This window comes from Halichoerus grypus, chromosome 11 (genome assembly GCF_964656455.1).
Source record: "Halichoerus grypus chromosome 11, mHalGry1.hap1.1, whole genome shotgun sequence".
Lineage (NCBI taxonomy): Eukaryota > Metazoa > Chordata > Mammalia > Carnivora > Phocidae > Halichoerus > Halichoerus grypus.
Genome location: NC_135722.1, coordinates 56415817 through 56435021, shown reverse-complemented (window position 1 = coordinate 56435021; position 19205 = coordinate 56415817). Strand labels below are relative to the sequence as shown.

At 44.7% G+C, this 19205-nt stretch overlaps 2 protein-coding genes across 3 annotated transcripts in view; one reads left to right on the top strand and one right to left on the bottom strand.

Moving 5' to 3' along the window:
* INTS4 (integrator complex subunit 4) overlaps nt 1-16246 on the top strand; it is a 117244-nt gene extending 100998 nt beyond the window's left edge. For both annotated transcript variants that reach the window (XM_036113411.2, XM_036113402.2), the window contains 4 exons: nt 1620-1779; nt 1983-2126; nt 6014-6134; nt 10380-16246. In XM_036113411.2, coding sequence (XP_035969304.1) covers nt 1620-1779; nt 1983-2126; nt 6014-6134; nt 10380-10558 — 604 coding nt within the window. In that variant the 3' untranslated portion in view covers nt 10559-16246. The remainder of the gene's footprint in view (nt 1-1619; nt 1780-1982; nt 2127-6013; nt 6135-10379) is intronic.
* A 417-nt stretch (nt 16247-16663) lies between these two features.
* The window catches only part of AAMDC (adipogenesis associated Mth938 domain containing), a 39759-nt gene continuing 37217 nt past the window's right edge, over nt 16664-19205 (bottom strand). The window contains exons 3-4 of the mRNA XM_036113432.2: nt 18601-18696; nt 16664-16839 (exon numbers count right to left, since the gene is read on the bottom strand). Coding sequence (XP_035969325.1) covers nt 16699-16839; nt 18601-18696 — 237 coding nt within the window. The 3' untranslated portion in view covers nt 16664-16698. The remainder of the gene's footprint in view (nt 16840-18600; nt 18697-19205) is intronic.

Below are 19205 nucleotides of genomic sequence, written 5' to 3'. Positions count from 1 at the left end.
TTAAATTTCCATATTTTTCTATAATCTACAAAAAATTGTGCCATAATTCTATAAATAACTTTTATTCTGCAGTACAGCTGTTTTCTCAGAATTCTGTATGGAGTAAATTGGTTAAAACAGATGCAGTAGATGAGTGGAAGGCTTGGTGAAGAAGTGGTAGTTGAGTTAGTGACCAGACACGTGGTGTGCTGGCAATGTAATACTAGGAGGAAGGCATTTATAGGATTTTATAGTCTTAACATTTCTTTTTTTTTTTTAAGATTTTATTTATTTATTTGTCAGAGAGAGAGAGCACAAGCAGGGGGAGCGGCAGGCAGAGGGAGAAGTAGGCTCCCCACTGAGCAGGGAGCCCAGTGCAGGGCTCAATCCCAGGACCCTGAGACCATGACCTGACCCGAAGGCCAATGCTTAACGGACTGAGCCACTCAGGCCCCTAGTCTAACATATGTTAAGTCTGATATTGCATTCGTCCACCCCTCATCTTTGCCCCCATGAACTTAACCAAACCTGAAGTTTATATGACTCTATACTAGTCAGTCTTCATGTGGGTGGGTGATAAGAGCTTCCTCTAGGGCTGAGTTGCAATACCACACTTCACCAATAGGCGCTGCTCTCTAGCAAATGATACACTCTGCTCGGCCTTTAAGATCCTGGCTTCAAATCTCAACTCAGGGACACCTGGGTGGCTCAGTTGGTTAAGCGTCTGCCTTTGGCTTAGGTCATGATTCCAGGGTCCTGGGATCGAGCCCCGCATCGGGCTCCCTGCTCTGTGGGAAGCCTGCTTCTCCCTCTCCCACTCCCCCTGCTTGTGTTCCCTCTCTCGCTGTGTTTCTCTCTGTCAAATAAATAAATCTTTAAAAAAAAAAAAATCTCAACTAAGTTCATGCCTTACTTTTGGTTTTAGGTTCTTTAAGGTGGAAAGTGTTTTTGCACAGTTGGGTTGAGGAGACTTTTGGGAAGGTGATAACTCTGGTATGCCAAAATTCCTCATCTGTCGTTTAGAGCTTAGTCATTTAGAGTTCCTCATCTGTTGTTTAGAGTTGGACTTCATTCAGCCCCTGCATCCCTGCACTATCACCTCCTCAGTGAAATATTTTTTGACTGTCTCCTTCTACAAGGCAGAATTACTGTGGAATCAGCACGGGGGATGAGTTACTTAACTTTTTAAAGCCTCAGTGCAACATCATTTTCTCTGAATCTCAGTATTCCTATCAACAAATATAAGCCTCATTAAGATAGGCATTTTCTTCTCTTTTGCTCACTGTTACATCCCTGGTGTGATAGTACTTGGCACTTGCTAAGTCTTAAAGACGTATTTGTTAAATTACTTAATGAATCTATAATATGAAAATAATAATTCCAACAATGCACAGGATTGCTGGGAGGACTAAATAAGATCACGTAAAACACAGAGTATGCCTGGCACATACGGGTATTCAGTAAACAAGGCTCTTAGGATGATCATATCACCAGGGCATAATTATCCGGGTGCCTGGCTTTCTCAGTCGGGAATCGTGAGCTCCTTCAGTTCGTCACGTCTCCCTCAGGGTTTGGCAAATGTTTGGGGTTCAGCCGGTGTAAATGAATGCCTAGTCAGTTGCCTCTGTTTGTTCCTCCAGGTGTTTTATCACTGATTTGCCCCACCTACAGGACAGCTTTGTGGACAAACTTCTTGACCTTATGCCCCGACTCATGACGTCCAAACCTGTAGAAGTGGTCAAAATTCTACAGACCATGCTGCGACAGAGTACCTTCTTGCACCTTCCCCTTCCAGAGCAGGTCAGGCCAAGTCTGTTCAGACAGTCAGAACTGTTCACCTTGGTGATCTTCTTTGACCAGTTGAGCATCTGGGCGAGGGCCTTTCCCCGATTGGCTCCCACATGTCCCCCTGCTAATCCAGAGACAGAAGGGTGCATGGATCATATTTTGTTGCCCAGGGATGACCTGGCTTTAGAATCACTGTGTTTTCTTCTTGCTTACAGATCCACAAAGCTTCGGCCACCATCATTGAGCCAGCAGGCGAGTCAGACAACCCTTTGCGGTTTACGTCTGGGTTGGTTGTGGCCCTGGATGTCGATGCAACCCTGGAACACGTGCAGGACCCTCAGAGCACTGTGAAGGTCCAGGTCTGTCAGGGTTTGCCCCCATGGGGCTTCCATACTGACTGTAACTTCAGCAGCCCTGTGATTTCTACCTGAGGGACAGAGAGTGGGGGGAGGAGGAGGAGATGAGTCTTTATGAGAAAGAGTCTGGGTGTGAATCCCATCTCTTCTGCTGATTGTGGTTTGGAGCAAGGTACTTTAAACTCTGAAGCTCAGGTTCTACAACTAACAAATAGGAACAACTGACGTTGAAAGGAGACGAAGTATATAAAGCCCCTGATACCCAGTACGGGTTTACTGAAGGACAGGGGCCTTTCTAGTTTTGTAACGTGAGGTGAAGACTTGGTATTTTCAGGGCTACAAGCAGACTATAATAAATGAGTCCTTTCCGGGCTGTGGGTGGGGCAGCTTGGTGAACAAAATTTAAGGGTTGAAAAAAGCAAGCGCTAGGGAGTATTTTTTCCTAAGTTAGATATATTAGAGACACATGCCAAATGTAGTAGAGACACTAATCAATTTAGACAGTCTGCAAAAAGACTACTGCTCCCTCATCCATCCACCCACTCATCCATCCATGCACTTAGCAATGCTTACTCTGTTGCACATGATAAACACTAGGGTTGCAGAGGTGTCAGAATTCCTGCCCTCAGGATGCACAGTATCAGTGAAAGACAAATGGACATGCAGTTATAAAACCGAAGTTCAGTCATCATTCAAATGTGCACAGGATCAGAATACCGTGGTTTCTTACTAAATACCTGATTGCTCACATACTATAGGCCTAATTTGGGGAACCCACGTGCAACACTGCCTTCTGAAATAAGACCCAGCTGTTGAAATGGAGTGGACTTATTCTCAAGAACAAGGCACTGACTGGTTCAGTGAAGTAATGGAGCTTTGTACTGACTCACCTTCCAGAGTGTGAAACCACTTGGAAGTTTCAAAGGCAGGAATGAAGGGGAGCACAGTATGCCACCCCAGATATGGCTCTTTGGCATAAAGATTATTTGGGGATAATTATTTTCGAGAGGCTGAAGACACAGGAGAATCTCAGAAAACAGAGAAGTTGCCCTTTTATGAGGTAAATTTACATTTATAAGGGAGATCACCATTTGTAAGGGTGTCTCCCTCTGTACCAGGAAGAGAAGGATGACTAAATCTCTAGAAACTCTTAACAATGGGGCAGGCACCAACTTAAATTTGCATAACAGGGGCACCTGGCTGGCTCAGTTGGTGGAGCGTGCAGCTCTTGATCTCAGTTTCCTGAGTTTGAGTCCCCCCAGATTACTTTTAAAAAAAAAATTTTTTTTTTTTATAACAACCTTACCCTTGTTTATTGTGCTTTTTCATTGAACCAGAACTGGTTCCCTCCCACCGCAATGCCTTTCTTTTGTCTTTAATGGAAAATGGTATTTAAGGTGATGACTTGAGCCATTTCAGGGAGTTAATCAGTTTTCCTGGGTATTTCCCATGTATACAGAATGTATACATGTTATTAAACTTGTGTTTGTGTTTTTCCTATTTATCTGTCTTTTATTATAGGAGTGATCTTAGCCAAGAACTTAGAAGGGTAGAGGGAAAATTAATTTTCCTCCCCTACAGGTTTATTTCCAGTTTTTAGCTACCATAAAAAATTCTGTAATATACTTAAAATATACATACACATGATGAAGAGAATTAATTTGGAGAGTGTGGTTGGACGCTGAGGAAAAGAAGGGCTTTGTGGAGACACCCGTGCATGGCGAGGTGTGTGTGAAAGGATGAGTAAGAACAAAGGATAAGGGCTAGAGGAGGTATTTAGGCAGAAGGGCTACGAATAAAAGTAGGGATGCAGGCATTGACAGTAAGTAGAGTCTGAGGACAGATAGCCAGGAACAGGCAGGGAAGGCTTCCTGGAAGAGAAAAGAATGAGTCAGGCCCTAAAGATTTGCCAATGGTGACAGTAGAGGGAAAAAAACCCTCTGGCTTCCCAGTAGGAATTCCTTTTTTTTTTTCTTTTTTTGAAGGAGTTCTTTATTATAAATCATAAGACCTACAAAGAACTAATTCTGAGTTGGCTGTGAAGTTGTACTACAGGTTTTTTTTTCCTAGTGGTTATCTACCCTACCTGCACTTTAGAATTACTCAGGAAGCATTAAAAAGTAATGATGCACAGGCCTCAGCTTACACCAGTTAAATCAGAATCCTGCGAGTAGGGCCCTTGAGTACCAATATATATATTTTTTTTTTAAGAACTCTTAGGTGATTCTAATGTGCAGCTAGAGTTGAGAAGTACTGTTTCACATTTATCCCTGAGAAAAAGTTCAGTGACCAACTGAGCATAAATGAAATTGCAGGCAGATTATTTAAGGGTCACAAGCTAGACTCTACTGAAAAGTCTCCAAAGCCACTGTACCACATGCATGGCCAGACCGTTCTGCCACCTCTGCAGGCCGGGAGGTGGGGGACTCACTGCCCCTTGTGGGACAGCTCTGATGGTAGGAAGGTGCTGTCCAGACCAGCACTTCCTCTGTTCTGGGCAGGTGGAAGGTGATTAGTGTAGCCAGGGTACTGGCGTGCAAGGGCATCTGGCCACTTGTCGTTGACCAAATCCGAAGACAGAGAAAGGAGCGGTGGTGAAACAAGCCAAGAATTCCTTTCAGTGAGGCCAACCCGGGAAGACAGCGGACTAGTGTCTCCAAGACGGTCTCCCAAGTGCTGAAAATACTTACAAGTTTCTATGAGGAAAATGTGGGACAAAGGTCAGTGGGTACTTGCAGGTGGGCAGTGAAGGTCAAGTCGCTCATTGTCTTGGAGTTAACCACGGGGGATCTTGCTGGCTCAGGGCAGTTGTTATTGCTTGAGGGGTAGTTTTGGTTACTGTCAGAGGATGTTTTGCCTTCTGGGTCTTTTGCCTGAATTAAGAAATAAACTGGAAAGAAGAACTTAAACAATTAGAAAGTTTGAGATCAACATGGAGGCAGTTGAAGTCTTCTCTCATTATGGGGCAGGTGGGCTGAGACAGGCCTCTCCAGAGTTTCAAGGTTGAAAGGCCTGTGCAGTTCCCTACTTTGTCCTCCTCAGTAGATTTCCATAGTCCAGGCCCTCGGGTTCTCTGGTAAGCTGCATTTGTTGATTTAGTTCATTTGTATACTGTGGAGTGCAAGAGGCTGTCCGCACAGATAGCGCTGAGGCTCCCCTGAGGTGTGAGGAAAGTATCCTGGCCGTGTGTGAGATTTGAGAACTGGCCAGCTGTTAAAAAAAACAAAACAAAACAAGTCCAAATTGGAGTCATTTGCCCCCCATGACAGGAAACCAAGACTTAATTACTGTTTCAGCCTATTCCAGGAATGTGTCCTTCCCATTTTGTACAGCTCTTCAGAACATCTCTCTACTTGCTAGACTCTTAATAAAGCCAATTAGATCTTCAGATTTACTTGGTTGAATTTTGTTTTTTAACAGAGCAGACCCTTCATTGACAGAAAGAGCAGTAGAATGTGCATCTTAGCATCTTATAATCTAGTGGAGAGAATGCAGTTACAAAATTATTCTTAATACTTGGTGGTTGGTGTTGGATGCTGGCCCATGATATGGTTGAGAGCCAAGGAGAGAGAAAGTCATCCTGATGGGGGTGCCTGGGAAGGCTTTTCACATCAGGATTAGTATTTTTACCTATTCTTGTACTTAACAGAGGCACTTTATTCCTATCACTTCTTCACCGTGAATTCAGGGGACATTTACCAAACACTGCTGTGTGCTGGGGCAGGGAATACAGAGATGGTGACAGTGTTGTCCCCCCGCTCCAGGAACAGTTTTTAATGAAGGCTAGTGTCTTCTTTTCCTCCTCTTTTGAGGTTCACGAAAGACAGCGCAGTTTTGTTGAAACTCATATAGCTCTTCTGTCCCTTCTTCTCATTTCTCTCAACTCTTAGGTCTTATATCCAGATGGCCAGGCTCAGATGATTCATCCTAAGCCAGCCGACTTCCGGAATCCTGGCCCAGGGCGCCACCGGCTTATCACTCAGGTGTACCTCTCCCACACTGCCTGGACAGGTAAGGGGTCAGTGGACCAGGTTGGACAGGAAAATATGTTCCTGGGGACCACACTTACCCATAGGCATTCGATTTTTTGCACTTTTCAAAATACACGGTTCTGTCAGGCCTGCTGAGGACTATACTTGATTTCTTAAGGAGTTTAAAAACCCAAACTGGCTGCATTTAGACTCGTTTGCTGCATTGCTTTGATTGCTTGAGGCATAAGATTTTGTCAGAAGATATACAGGAGATTATAATAGAATGGAATCTCCTGGAAGGAGCCCTTGGCTGGATGCCAGCACACTATTTTCTTGTCCTAACTCTGCCACTGACTTGCTGCATAGCCTTGGACAAGCCACTCTCCCTTCTGAAACTGTTTCCTCACCTTCAAAATGAAGATGATAGTACTCCACCTAGGAGTTAGTTCTGAGGATTGCTCTGTCTGGAAATTAAGCAGTTTTATGTTTCTTACCCCAAATTAAAATTGTTCTGTTTTTGTATATGAACCGTTCAGTTCATTCCCCTAAAACAAGTAAAATGACAACTGTTACTGCCCTGCCTTCCCACATGGGCTGGTTTAATGTGATACTTTAACAATTTGTGAAAAGATAGGGAAGTTACATAAGTATTTTAAAAAATTCTTAAGAATAAAATGGGACAATACAAGTGCGTGAGACAGGACATTTCAAGCATGTAAGGCTGCTTTAGAAACTTGAAAAAGAGACTCCGTCTACAGAACCTAAAATGTGGGGGAGAATTGGCCTCACTGGTATTTCCTCAATCACTAAAGATGATTCAGAAGCATGATTGCCACGAAATGTGGTTTATTTTAGAAATAGGTGGATGCCTTCTAGAATTTTCTTTCACTGAATTATTAAATACATGAGTAACTAATGCCATTATTAATGGTTTCCCTCTATCAGGGGTGTTAGGTGGGTATTAATGACATAATAAGGTTCTCACAAAGAGGAAGTAGGCTGTTAAATATCAGGACAGCCCCTTTGGGCATCTAATCAGTGACCCTGGGCCTGGCACAATTGAGGGAGCATCCAGCAATGCTTTTACCCAGGATCTTCCTCCCTGAGCATCCCTCATTTCATATCCTTGCTGCCTGCAGTGTTCTGCACTACCACAGGAAGGTAGAATTTCTTATTCTTTTTTTTTTTTTTTTTTAAAGATTTTATTTATTTATTTGACAGAGAGAGACACAGCGAGAGAGGGAACACAAGCAGGGGGAGTGGGAGAGGGAGAAGCAGGCTTCCCGCCGAGTAAGGAGCCCGATGTGGGGCTCCATTCCAGGACCCTGGGATCATGACCTGAGCTGAAGGCAGTCGCTTAACGACTGAGCCACCCAGGCGCCCCTAGAATTTCTTATTCTAATCTGTTCTGATAAAAGGGATCCTAGACATGGACGTGATATGCTAGAAAGATATGCCGTGGGACAGCATTGTTGTGGGAGGCCAAGGCTCAGAGAGGCACATCACAGCATGTTAGATCTCAGAAGAGCCTCAAAAGTCTTGGAAGGGCCTATTGACTTACCATGGTCATACAGCAAGTCCTTGCCTGAGCCAGGGCTACAATCTAGGCTTTCACAAGCCTGAAGAATTCTAATTCATTCAGGATTACCTCCTCTGAGAGATTGCTATTACAAATCTCTCTTTTAATTCTCAGCATAGCACTTTATTAGTGTCAGAAGTTTTCTCATTTAATTGTTTACTGACTTTCCCATTCGAATGGAGGCTCCACAAGAGCAGGGAGCTTGTTCATCATCTTTACCTGTGTATCTCCAGTGCCTCTGTACCATGTGTCCTTAGAGCCTGAAATGGAGTAAGTGCTCAACAAATAATGAAAATTGAATACAGGATTTTAAATGTGCAGTTAAAATTCATTTAATCCTTAGACCGACTTGGAGGTAGGAATTAGTATTCTGCTCTCCATTTGATAGGTACATAAATGGAGGCCCACATAGCTGATCATGGGGGCCTTGAGGCTGGCACTCAGATTTCCTAACTCCCAGATCCCTTGAGTTTTCACTATACCACGTTCCCTTCTGACCTGGGACACTCAAGTGAAACGTGTTCTCATTCTGAATGCCCTGTGCCGCCTTTGTCCTAATCCAGGAGATGGGGCCTCGTGCTGGGGGGCGTTTCCTACATGTACTCCTTCAGCAGCTCCCTACCAGGGGCCTCTCCTCTGAGAGGCAGGGGACGGCCATGTCAGAAGCTTTGAGTCACACCGACCCCATTCCAGATTCTTCCTCCCATGCTGTGTCATCCTGAAAAAGTGATTTTACCTCTCCGTCTCATTTTCTTTATCTGTAAGATGCAAGCAAGAATATATACCTCCTAAGAGAGCTATTCTTCGGGCATGATGATTTGTCTCACGTAGTCTTTTATCTTTTTCTCCCACTGTCTTTCCTCGTTTTCTGTCCCCTCTCCTTTCCTCTGAGGGCAGTGGTTTGAATTGCCATTCGTACTACAGGCAGAGAGGGCATAACGAACAGTTGGGGTTGAGTCCTCTGACCTCGCCAGGATTTGGCTGAAAGTGCTGTGAGAGTTGGGGCTGGGTTGTGGTTGGGGTTGGCAACAGCCATCTGGGACGAAAGAGGGGAGCAGAGTGGGAGAGCTGATACTGGAGTCTGATGCCAGAGAGCAGCACTGGTTTCATTACAGATATACCCCATATTACACGGCTGTGTTCGTACCACGTGGCTGGTAAATGGTGGGGCTGAGGCTGCTCTTGGGCTGGCTAGGTTGCTCTGGCATCGTGGGAGCTTTTCCCTCCCTGGAGGACAGCGATTCAGTCTCTGCCCTGCTCCCTAGAGAGAAGTCTGGAAGTGACTAGGAAGAGGTCTGGGGAGGTATTGAGAAGTCCTGGGACCTCTGCCCTTGTTCATTCAGATCCATCCAGCTCTCATTCTTGTCCTCTGTACTTCTTAGCATTGGGCTAATCTTTGACACTTGCACATTTTGCTCCAGTCACATGAAATTTAAGAGGATATCCCAAGCTTACTGTGTTCCTGGCCCTTTGCACTTGCCCTTAGGCTCTTCTGAAATTCTCTCCCCCTCCTTTGTAGAAGCCACGTGGTTAACAGAAAGATTAATTACTTCAGTTTATGAAGTGGGTTTACATTCTGTCACCGGTGTGGATTTCCACAGTCACTTAGAACCTCTCAGAGCCTTGGGACTTTTGGGCGGTTGTGACACTCTTTCATGGTGTGGCAGGGTAAGAACTCTTGGGGTTGTGTGCTTGGCACAGAGCAGGTATTCTATTCTAAAGCCTTCCTGGGCTCCCTCCTCATTCTTCTTAGAGCACTGTGCCCCATTTGTAACTGTCTGCGTCCCCAACAAATGGTCAGCAACCTGAGGGCTAACTTGCTCACTAGGGCCTGCCACGTGCATGAAAGAAAGGTTTAGTGACATGATTTTAGGTCCCTGAAGTGGGTTCCTGTTCACTGGTGAGAATGTTTGGTCAGAACTGTTTCCTAGTCAGGGCTGCTTGTCCACTGAGATGGTAGCGTCTGTGGTCTGTGTTGATGGTGCAGCCCTGATGGCCGAGCCCAGCCGCAGAGGAAGAGCATGGTTATCTGGCCACGAGCAGGAGCCCTGTGCAGGCCCCCGTGGCCCTCTCTTGAGGCCAGAAGGCCTCTGAGGCAGAGCTTTTAGCTCATCTCTGATCAGCCACGGATCTGAGCTGCAGGGAGCCCACGGGGACGGGAGGAGGAGGTGGCGGAGAAGCAGCACGTCTGCAGGCCCAGGCCTCACAGGATTCAGGCTGGGGACGTGTCTTTGTTTGGTGAGGGGGAAGGGAGGAAGACAGATGTACATCGTTGTGCTTTAGAGCTCCCCACCCTGCAGCCTTAGCCTGAAGCCGCGGGTGGGAACAGGGGTCCCACTCCCACTGCGAGCTCAGACTCAGGACAGAGCAGCCCTGCTCCTCGCCAGTGAGCCAAGGGGTTGTTGAAACAGAAGGGTCAACGCTGGACAAGATGCAGGCTGGTGGGAGCAGGCAGGGCTGGAGGGACCAGGGGCGCGGTGCAAAGTCGGGGTAGCAGGGGTGTATGGACGGGGCAAAGCTGGGCTGGGGGAGGGGCGGGGCAGGTGGTGGTGGGGGCCGGGCTGAGCATCTCATCAAACACCATTCTGCAGCAGAGTTTGTAAACCCTCCTGCTTCCATCTTTGATGTTGCTTTGACTTGACATTTCATCCCAATTCCTAGCAGTGGCCCAGTCATAGAGGATTTCTTTTGTCTTTTTTTTTCCAGAACCATGCCAGGTAGAAGTCAGGCTGCTGCTGGCCTACAACTCCAATTCCCGCATTCCAAAATCCCCGTGGATCGAGGGTGGCGAGGTGTCACCCCAGTTGGAAACCAGCATCGAGGGCACCATCCCCTTCAGCAAGTCTGTGAAAGTTTACATAATGCCCAAACCCGCAAGGCGCTGAGTCACCAGCAGTCTGTAGAGCCGAGGCGTGGAAGGCCCTTCTTAGGTAGCAGAGTGAGCCAGAAGCCTAGAGCACCTCACCTGGAGATGGCGTGTAGGCATGAGCACCGTGACCCGTATAGTCTCATCTGGTGTCAAGCACAAAATAAATTATTTTGCATTAAAAAACCAAAAACCTTCAAGTCTACACCACCTCCTTGCCTGACAACCCCCCTCACCGCCAATAAAGTTGAGAAAACACCTAGCTGTTCCAGTTCCTGGTCCTTAAAAAAATTATGTGGCTATAGGTTCACCATTTATATCACATGGTTACATTCCTCCAGTGTGAAACAAAGATCCAGTTTTGTAGCCACCTCTAAAGAATGGCTTACTGGAGCGTAATCTTGTTTTTTAAATCAACAGTCTGTTTGCCAGGGCCCAGTCCTTTCACAGCTGTACTTTCTCACCACCGATAGTTCCTGAATTGCCTTAGACATCACTGTCTTGCTGAGAAGCTCTTTCCCTAACTCAGGCAGTAGCTGGGCTAAGGACTGGATGAATAGCTGGAGAATGAATCATTTTCATCCCTGAGGGAGATTCTTGATCTTGCCTGTCATTACCCTTAGAACCAAAATAATACATGAGGGCCATATTTTAGGAGAAACAAGGATTATGGAAAAGAGTGATCCAATGTAAGAAATAAAGGCATTTCCCACTACATCTTTGATGACTCCAATGTTGGAACAGTAAATGCTCCAGAGACGTTAACTGTGTGAGGGCCCGTGCTACTTTACCTGCCATTTATCCTTGCTACAGCCAACTGAGTCTTCCAGAGACTTCAGAGAGAGAAGTCTGGGAGGAAGCCTGTACAGTAAGTAGTAAAGCCTGTCTTCATTCAAATCCAAGATGGTTCCTGAGGCCTGGGCTCTACCACCTCTGGGAAAGTATATGGAAAAAGCCTTCAGATCTTCAGCTCTCTATGCCTGGCTTTCCTCTTAGCCATAAAATAGAGATAATTATACCTTAAGTGTTGTTGAATGGGTTTAATCAAATAATGCTTGGTAGAATCTGAATCTGCAGGCAGTCTCGATCCTGTGTGCTACTTGGAAAGCTTATAAAAATAATAGCAAGATTATAGAATTACTCAGGTGGTGCTGGAGTTTGAATTCAAGCATGTTTGGCTTTTGGTTTAATGCCCTTGATTTGTGCCCGGCAGTGATGTAAGCCTTTTCCGTGAAATTAACTCATTCAATCCTCACAGCTACCCTATGAAGTAGGTACTCTTATCTTTGTGTGACAAGCAAGGTAGTTGGAGTTAGAGAATTAAGTAATTTTGCCTCAGTCACACAACTAGTAAACGACAGAGCTGGGGTTTGAACCTAGGCAGTCTGGCTCCAGAACGTCATCCCTGCTAGAAAGATCTTCAAGGAGCTAGCTTACTTTTCTAGTGTGCTTGCTTGTTTTGTATATCTCAGGAATGTGACATCAGTGGGCTCTTGTGTATCAACAAGATACCCTGATAAAGGTGCCTGCCCTGGTGATAAAATGAAGCTGGGAGCTAGGCCTAGTCCTACCAGCGTTCTTGCCCAAGCACCGTATGATGATGGCTGGGTCGGAGCGTGAAGACATTGAGACCCATGGCTGCCCACCGAGCCCCGTGTGCACTGGCTATAGAAAGCCTTCTAGGTGAAGGCTATGCTGCATCCTTTTCAGATATGGTACCCCTGCTATAAAAATCCTACTAGGTTATCCCCCATTTCATCGATGGGGAAACTGAGGTTTTGAGGTAATGTTTTTCCCCTAAGGGGCAACGCCAGGACTTTATCCTAGGTCTTAACACCCAAAATAGAGTATTTTTTTCCACCAAAGGTAGAGACACACTAAGGGGCAGATGGCTTAGTATGAAGATAAGTTTTTTGAGCTGCATTAGGAGATAAATTGTCCATGTTGGATGTGTTTAAGCAGAGGTTGAACAAGCTCCCTGACAAGTTTCTTGCAAAGGAATTCAAGTATCCTGTAAGAGATTGGACTCAACCTTTTAAATTCCTTTGACCCTGAATGATCAGATGCTAGGAAATACGAGACTGAATTCATGGTAAAGCCAAGGCTGGAACCCAGGCCTCCTGATTCTTGTCCAGTATGGTTTCCGTAGTAGATCTGTTGTTCTGTGTAAGTGGTCTCCCATGTGCCCAGCAGTCAAAGCCAGAAACCTGTGTGTCACACTGGACTCCTGCACCCCTCAGATAAACATAGCCATCAGGTCCTTTAGATTCTGCTTCCTTAAATGTTTCTTGACTCATCCTCTTTTCATACTCGGTTTCTATCCCAGTGCAGACTACCATCATCTCTCCTAAAATGTGGCATTAGCCTCCTAAAGATCTTGCCTCAGATCTTGCTACCTTCAGTCCATTCTTCACACAGCTAGCAGAGTGATATTTCTAAAACCCAGATCTGCTCATGCCATTCCCCTGCTGAAGTCCCTTTGACGTGGCCCATTGCTGGTTCCAGGATAAAGTCTAAAGTCATATTCTTGAAGGCTCTTCATGCCTCTGTCGTCTCCAGCCTCGTTCTGCGTGTGCCACACATTCTGTGTACTTCTCTGGCAAGAGAATCCTGTAGTTGTGCCTAACGCTCACCATGCTGTCTTGTGTCAGACCTTTGGACCTGCTGAGCCCTGGAATATGTTCCTCAGAGTGTCTCCTATGGCTCCTCATTCTCCAGGACTGAGCCTCATTCTGGAACGTATCTTGTGTCTCCGGTGGGTTTGGCTCATTGCCTCCGTGTTCTGACAGCCTCCTATATGTTCTTGAGGCATATTTATTTAAGTGTTTGTTGCAGGTTCAGAAATGGAAACCTTTTTTAAAGAAAGGCAGGAAAAAAGGAGTCAGGTGGACTGTAGGAAGGTAATAGAGACTTCCCATTCTCTTCAGTCAGGGTCAGAAGGTAGCTGCTATTCAGCTCTGCTCAGTGGTTTCTAAGTGTGGGCCTGGTGGTATCAGATCTTCTGGTTCTTCCAGAAGAGCCAGAAATCTGCATTTTCATGTAAAAAAATACCCAATTAAAAAATAAATGATAAATAAATGTTAAAATTATTCTGAGACAGACAAAACAGCTCTCTAGGTAGATTCGTGGCAGGTTGCAATGTCAGTACCATCACCGTATGTTTACGTCTGTCTCTTCCAACTAATCTGAGTCCCTGCACAGTAAGAAACGTGTGTGGTGTCCCCAGCGCAGCTACCAGCACGTACCAGGCAGGGCAGGAGTGAATGAGTCTATGAATCCAGAGCAAACTTAGCAGTCCCGCGGCATGCCTGCAGGAGCCAGCGCTGGGATGCAGGTTTCCAAAAGGACTTTATATTTGGCTTTGACATGATTGACTTCTGCGAACAGAATTATAGGGTGCACAGAAAGCACTTGGTAGAATTCTTGTCTTAGAACCACTCAAGCTAGAAGAAATTAAGTGTGGGCAGAGAGGGCTGTGCTACCTACAAATCAAATCAAAGGGCTTAATGATTAAGACATAGGACTAAGTGTAGTGTCATGTGGAAAAATAGCTTCTCTCCAGGTTCTGTACATTTCCAGCAATGACCATGTAGAACAGATTCAGAAATAGGAGCTATTTATTAGCAGGTTCTATACAAAGTTTAATGATCTCACTGCCAGATACTTCTGTCTCTAAGAAGTTTGTACTAAGTTCTCTCTAATGTGGAGACAACTCACTTAGGAACACTGATTACACCCACACCCAGTTCAACACCCACTGGAGATGTCTCACTTTACATTTCACTTAAAAAAAAAAAAGTCGATTGCATCAATAGAGAAACAGTCTGAATTTCATCAAATACCCTCCTAGCTACATAGGTGCCTCAGCTTTCTGAGCTGAGATCTAGAAAGATCCTGTATCTGTCAAATGGCTGGTTGGAAAAAGGGCACTAAGCAGGACTTCCCCAGCCCTCCAGGCTGGGAGTCAGGTCTGTGAGGATCTTACTCCCACAAACCCCTCCCTTTTTTTCCTTAAAGTAAACTCTACGCCCAATGTGGAGCTTGAACTCACAACCCTGGGATCAAGAGTCATATGCTCTACTGACTGAGCCAGTGAGGTGCCCCACTCCGATAGGCCTTTTAAGGAGGTGTATAGGAGAAGGACATCAAGACACAGCATCAGGTTCTAATCTTGGCTCTGCCACTTCCTCGCTGGGTGAACTTGGAAAGATCCCTTCACTTTCCATTCCAATGGTCTTAGCTCACCTTTTCTTGCCAAGCCACATCTTAAGTTGCTGTTCAGTCTGTGGATTGGCTGCCTTGTCAGATGCCCAACTGAGCCAAGGAGGTAACAGGATCACGCAGAGCAAAAACCAGCTTTCTGGGGCTGTGGCTTCAACAAGGGCTGGGGTATTAGTTATGGTTGTGATAAATACTTGACTTAGTAAATGTTTAGTTAAAAGTTGTCAAATGTTTGTTTGGTGAATAAACAAACACCTTATTCTTAAGACTCAGCTTGTGTCATGGTCTTCGTGATGTCTTCCTTACTTTCCCTTCCATCCTGGTGGGATTAGGCCATCCTTTAGGCCATCATTGGACCTTGTAACTATTATAACGTTAACACACTGTATCACTGTCATGTAACTCCTGAGGGCAGGAATTCTAACTTACTCATTCCCATACTCCCAGGGCCCAGCAATAACTAGTCATAAAAAATTAGCGGACTCAGTAAATGGGCATGAAAGAGAATAAATGAGAGAATAGAGTCCATAATTCCTTTGGGCTCCAGCATTCTACAAATCTATGAAATAGGCTGCGAACCATATGTTACGAACCATAACATGAAACTAGTTGACACACAGCAGACCCATTAATCAAAATATAATGACAACAATGGCTTCAACTTATTGAGTCCTCACTACATGCCAAGCAGTGTGCTAAGACATTGTATGAATCACCCCATTTAATACCTACAAAATAACTCCAGGTACTCTTATCCCTATCTGACAGATGAGAACACTGCAGCTCTAAGAGATTAAATAAATGCCCAACCAGCGAGTGGTAGAAAGCCACAGTTCAAAGTCAAGGCTATTTGACACCAAAGCCCATACTCCTCTTTAAAGAGGGGGAGGAATGAAAACTAAGGTGATGCTTATAATTTATTAGAGTTCTGTCTATTCTAAGGCTTCACAAAAGATAGCTGGTATTTAACAAAGACTATCCATGGCGGTTACAGAGCATCTAGTCTAGCCCCATCATTTGATAGCAAGAGAATCTGCGGCTCAGGAGAACTGTCCAGCTAGGCTCTGGTTTAGCTAGTAGAACAGCTTGCCTAGAACCCAGAGTATCAGGGCCGAGCTCCTCCCGTTGCTGTTACTGGAGTGCTCCGTCACTTCACTCAGGGTTCCGCTCATTGGCCATCTGCACAGAGACCTTTCCTGACCACATACCTGAAATAGCCTTCTTTACTCTTTGTCTTCTTATTCTGCTTTATTTTTCTTCATAACAGGTTCTACTTACATCATGGATTCATTGGTTCTTTTCTCCACTAGAATATAAGCTTTGTGGGGCGCCTGGGTGGCTCAGTCGTTAAGCATCTGCCTTCGGCTCAGGTCATGGTCCCAGGGTCCTGGGATCGAGCCCCGCATCAGCCTCCCTGCTCAGTGGGAAGCCTGCTTCTCCCTCTCCCTCCCCCGCTGCTTGTGTTCTCTCTCTCGCTGTGTCTCTCTGTCAAATAAATAAAATTTTAGGAAAAAAGACTAGAAGCTTTGTGAGGCTAAGACTTTTGTTGCTGTTTCTCTGGAGTCTGCAGCAGCGTCTGACATATCAGGGACTCAATAAAACTGGGTTGAATTGATGGGTAAACATTCCAAAGCTTCAACTGCAATGTAATTTTAATGTTCTGAAACTTCTCCTTGGCCTTCAAAGCAGAAAGCTTTATTTTTGCCCTTATTTCCTCATATTTCTGGTCTAACATTTAGTGTATTATATACATCTGTCTTCTCCCCTGATTTTCAGTTCCCCTCAGGGACCTGGCCTTAGTTATCATGCATCCCAAAGCCTAGCACAGGACCTGGCGTGAACAGCTGTTGAAAAATGCTTGGGGAGGCCGGTGTGGAGATGCTAAGAGTGATGATCACAGGCATTGTTGCTTAGTGATTTATTCTCCTTAAGGCTCCATCAGCATGTGGAATGGAAGACCCCTCCCACTCTGATGCCTTGGGCAGCCAAGGCGTTATACTCCTTCACTGCCTGCTCTGTCTGGAGGACCCGCACATCAATGCCTTGTTTCTCGAGGTACTCCACGGTGGATGGAGGCACCTGGGAAGAGCAGAAAAGATGAGTAAGTCAGGGGAAAGGCCCTCCTCGGTTTCCTTTCCTGCCATGAGGCAAGGGTTCTCTACAAAATTAGACAATGATAACGGTCACTACTCGATCACCCAGCGTGTCACCAGTCCAAAATTTGACAGGGAGCCCCAAGGAGTGAGCAAGGCTTCTAAGAAGTTGACAGAAGCATCATGCATGCACAAAACTCAGGTGAAATGGAAATGGGAAGAGGATGGATTTTGGAGTCAGACAGTTTTGGATTTAAATCTTAGCAGTGTGACCTTGGGTAAGTGAATTCAATTCTCTGACCCTTTGTTTCCATGGCTGTAAATAGGAATAATAATACCTAGCTCACAGGGCTAGTATGAAAACTAATTCAGCTAAGGTACAGAAAATGTCTAGCACGTAAATGTGAATAATGTCTGAGTCAGTCCAACCTGAGTCTAAAGTCTTTGCCATGTAGGCCAGCTATCTAAAGTTTCTCAACCCCAGTTTCCTTCTCTATAAAATGGGGATAAAAATACACACGGGGTGGTGTGAGGATGAAGTTAACTAATGTATGGATATTGCAGCTCAAATGTCTCCTCAGAAAGGCCTTTCCTGACTACTCCATTTAGAGCAGCCCCTCATAAGTCTGTCTTCACAGCATTTGTTGCGATCTGAAATTGTCTAATGTTTAATTTTCCAAGAGGGTCATGAACCTTGTTTGTCTTTTATCTTGTCTCAGTGCCTAGAAGAGTGTCTGACCCATAGAAGGCACTGAATGAATGTTTGTAAATTAATTTATATAAAAGATTCTCAATAGTGGCAGCTATTATTGGATTTTTTTTTTTTAACTCTGGCTTGTGCTGAATATTATTTTAAATTGACTTTAATTAGATTCTGCCTCAGAAGGAGCTCTGAAATATTTTTTAAATGCCCTATATTTTTCTGTTTGAACAATTTTATAATAACAATAGCCTTATAGAAAGGATTTATTTTAATGGGAAAAAATAGGTTAAACAAAAAATAAATAAATAGCACCTTTATCGGTAGGGAAGTAGATTTTAGGACATCTACATAAAGGAGAGAATGAGGTAGATCTCTCTATACTTATGTGAAGGGCTGTCCACAATGTAATAACGTGAGTAAGAAGTTACAGAAAATACGTACGATGTGATCCTATTTATGTAAAAATGATTCTAAGTGTATACGTGTATATCTGTACGCCTAAGAGTATATATTTGCAGCTGCGTGGAGCAGTAAACATCAAATGTGGAGATGGGGGTGGGGATCTTCCACTTTTCTACTTCAACATTTCTGCATCAACGGTTTTGCAATAAGCATGTATTATTTCTGTAAGTGCAATAAAAATAAGTATTTTTTTCGAAAGGGGAAAAACACATACCTTGATTGTGTTCAAGGAAAGAATAAAAAGTTCTATAAAAATGTGAAGTACTAAAAAAAAGTGTGAAGTACTGTGAAAATCTAAAGAACCAAATATTGATAGTTATAGAGCTTGAGAATTCCAGGAGTGAAGAATTTCTGAAATATAGTTGAAACAACACAGGCCTAGGGTAAGGTAGAGACTGGACAGTCCAACCCCGATGAGGAAGAGTACTAACATCCCTTATTTCATCCTGGGCCATCCACTGGCTCAGCAAAATGAGGGTGCATGATATACTGAGATGAGCTCCCAAGAAGGACATATTTCTAAGGTAAAGGTCCAAGAGGTTACCAACTGTCCTCAGGAATGCTGTGCTCCCCAATACCTACCTTCAAGGCCTCACTCATCCCTCGGCCAATCACAAGGGTCTGCACACCCTTCTTGACAACTTCCTCCACATCTGCAGGCTGCACACCAGGAGAATGCTGGATGTGGAAAGAGAAGGTATACCAGCTACCCGTTCTTTTAACCTTTCTTTGCAGTTGGCATTCTTGTGGGATTCATTCATTCACCCATTAATTCACTGAGAAAATGTTTACTGAGGTTTATTTTGTGCCAAGCATCATTCAGGGCCCTAGGAATAATAGAAGATTCAATGCCTTAAGGAATGCTAAGTCTAGTGAAAAATATAGGAGACTAAAAAGAAATGTCAATAGTTTTACAAGTGCTACAAGGACATTACTTCAGGGTGTTGTGAGAACACAGAGAAAGAGCACCTAATTCAGACCTGTAGGATCGGGGCAAATGGTCAGGGAAGGCATCCCAGAGGAGGTAAGCCGAGATGTAAGCTGAGACCTAAAGGACAAACAGGAATTAGCCAGGTTAAAGGAAATCAGTGGAACAAAGCATTCCAAGTACAGGGAATAGCATGAACAAAGTCTCAGAGGAAAGAAAAATTTGGAGTACTAAAGGTAGTTCAGTATGACCAGAGTTT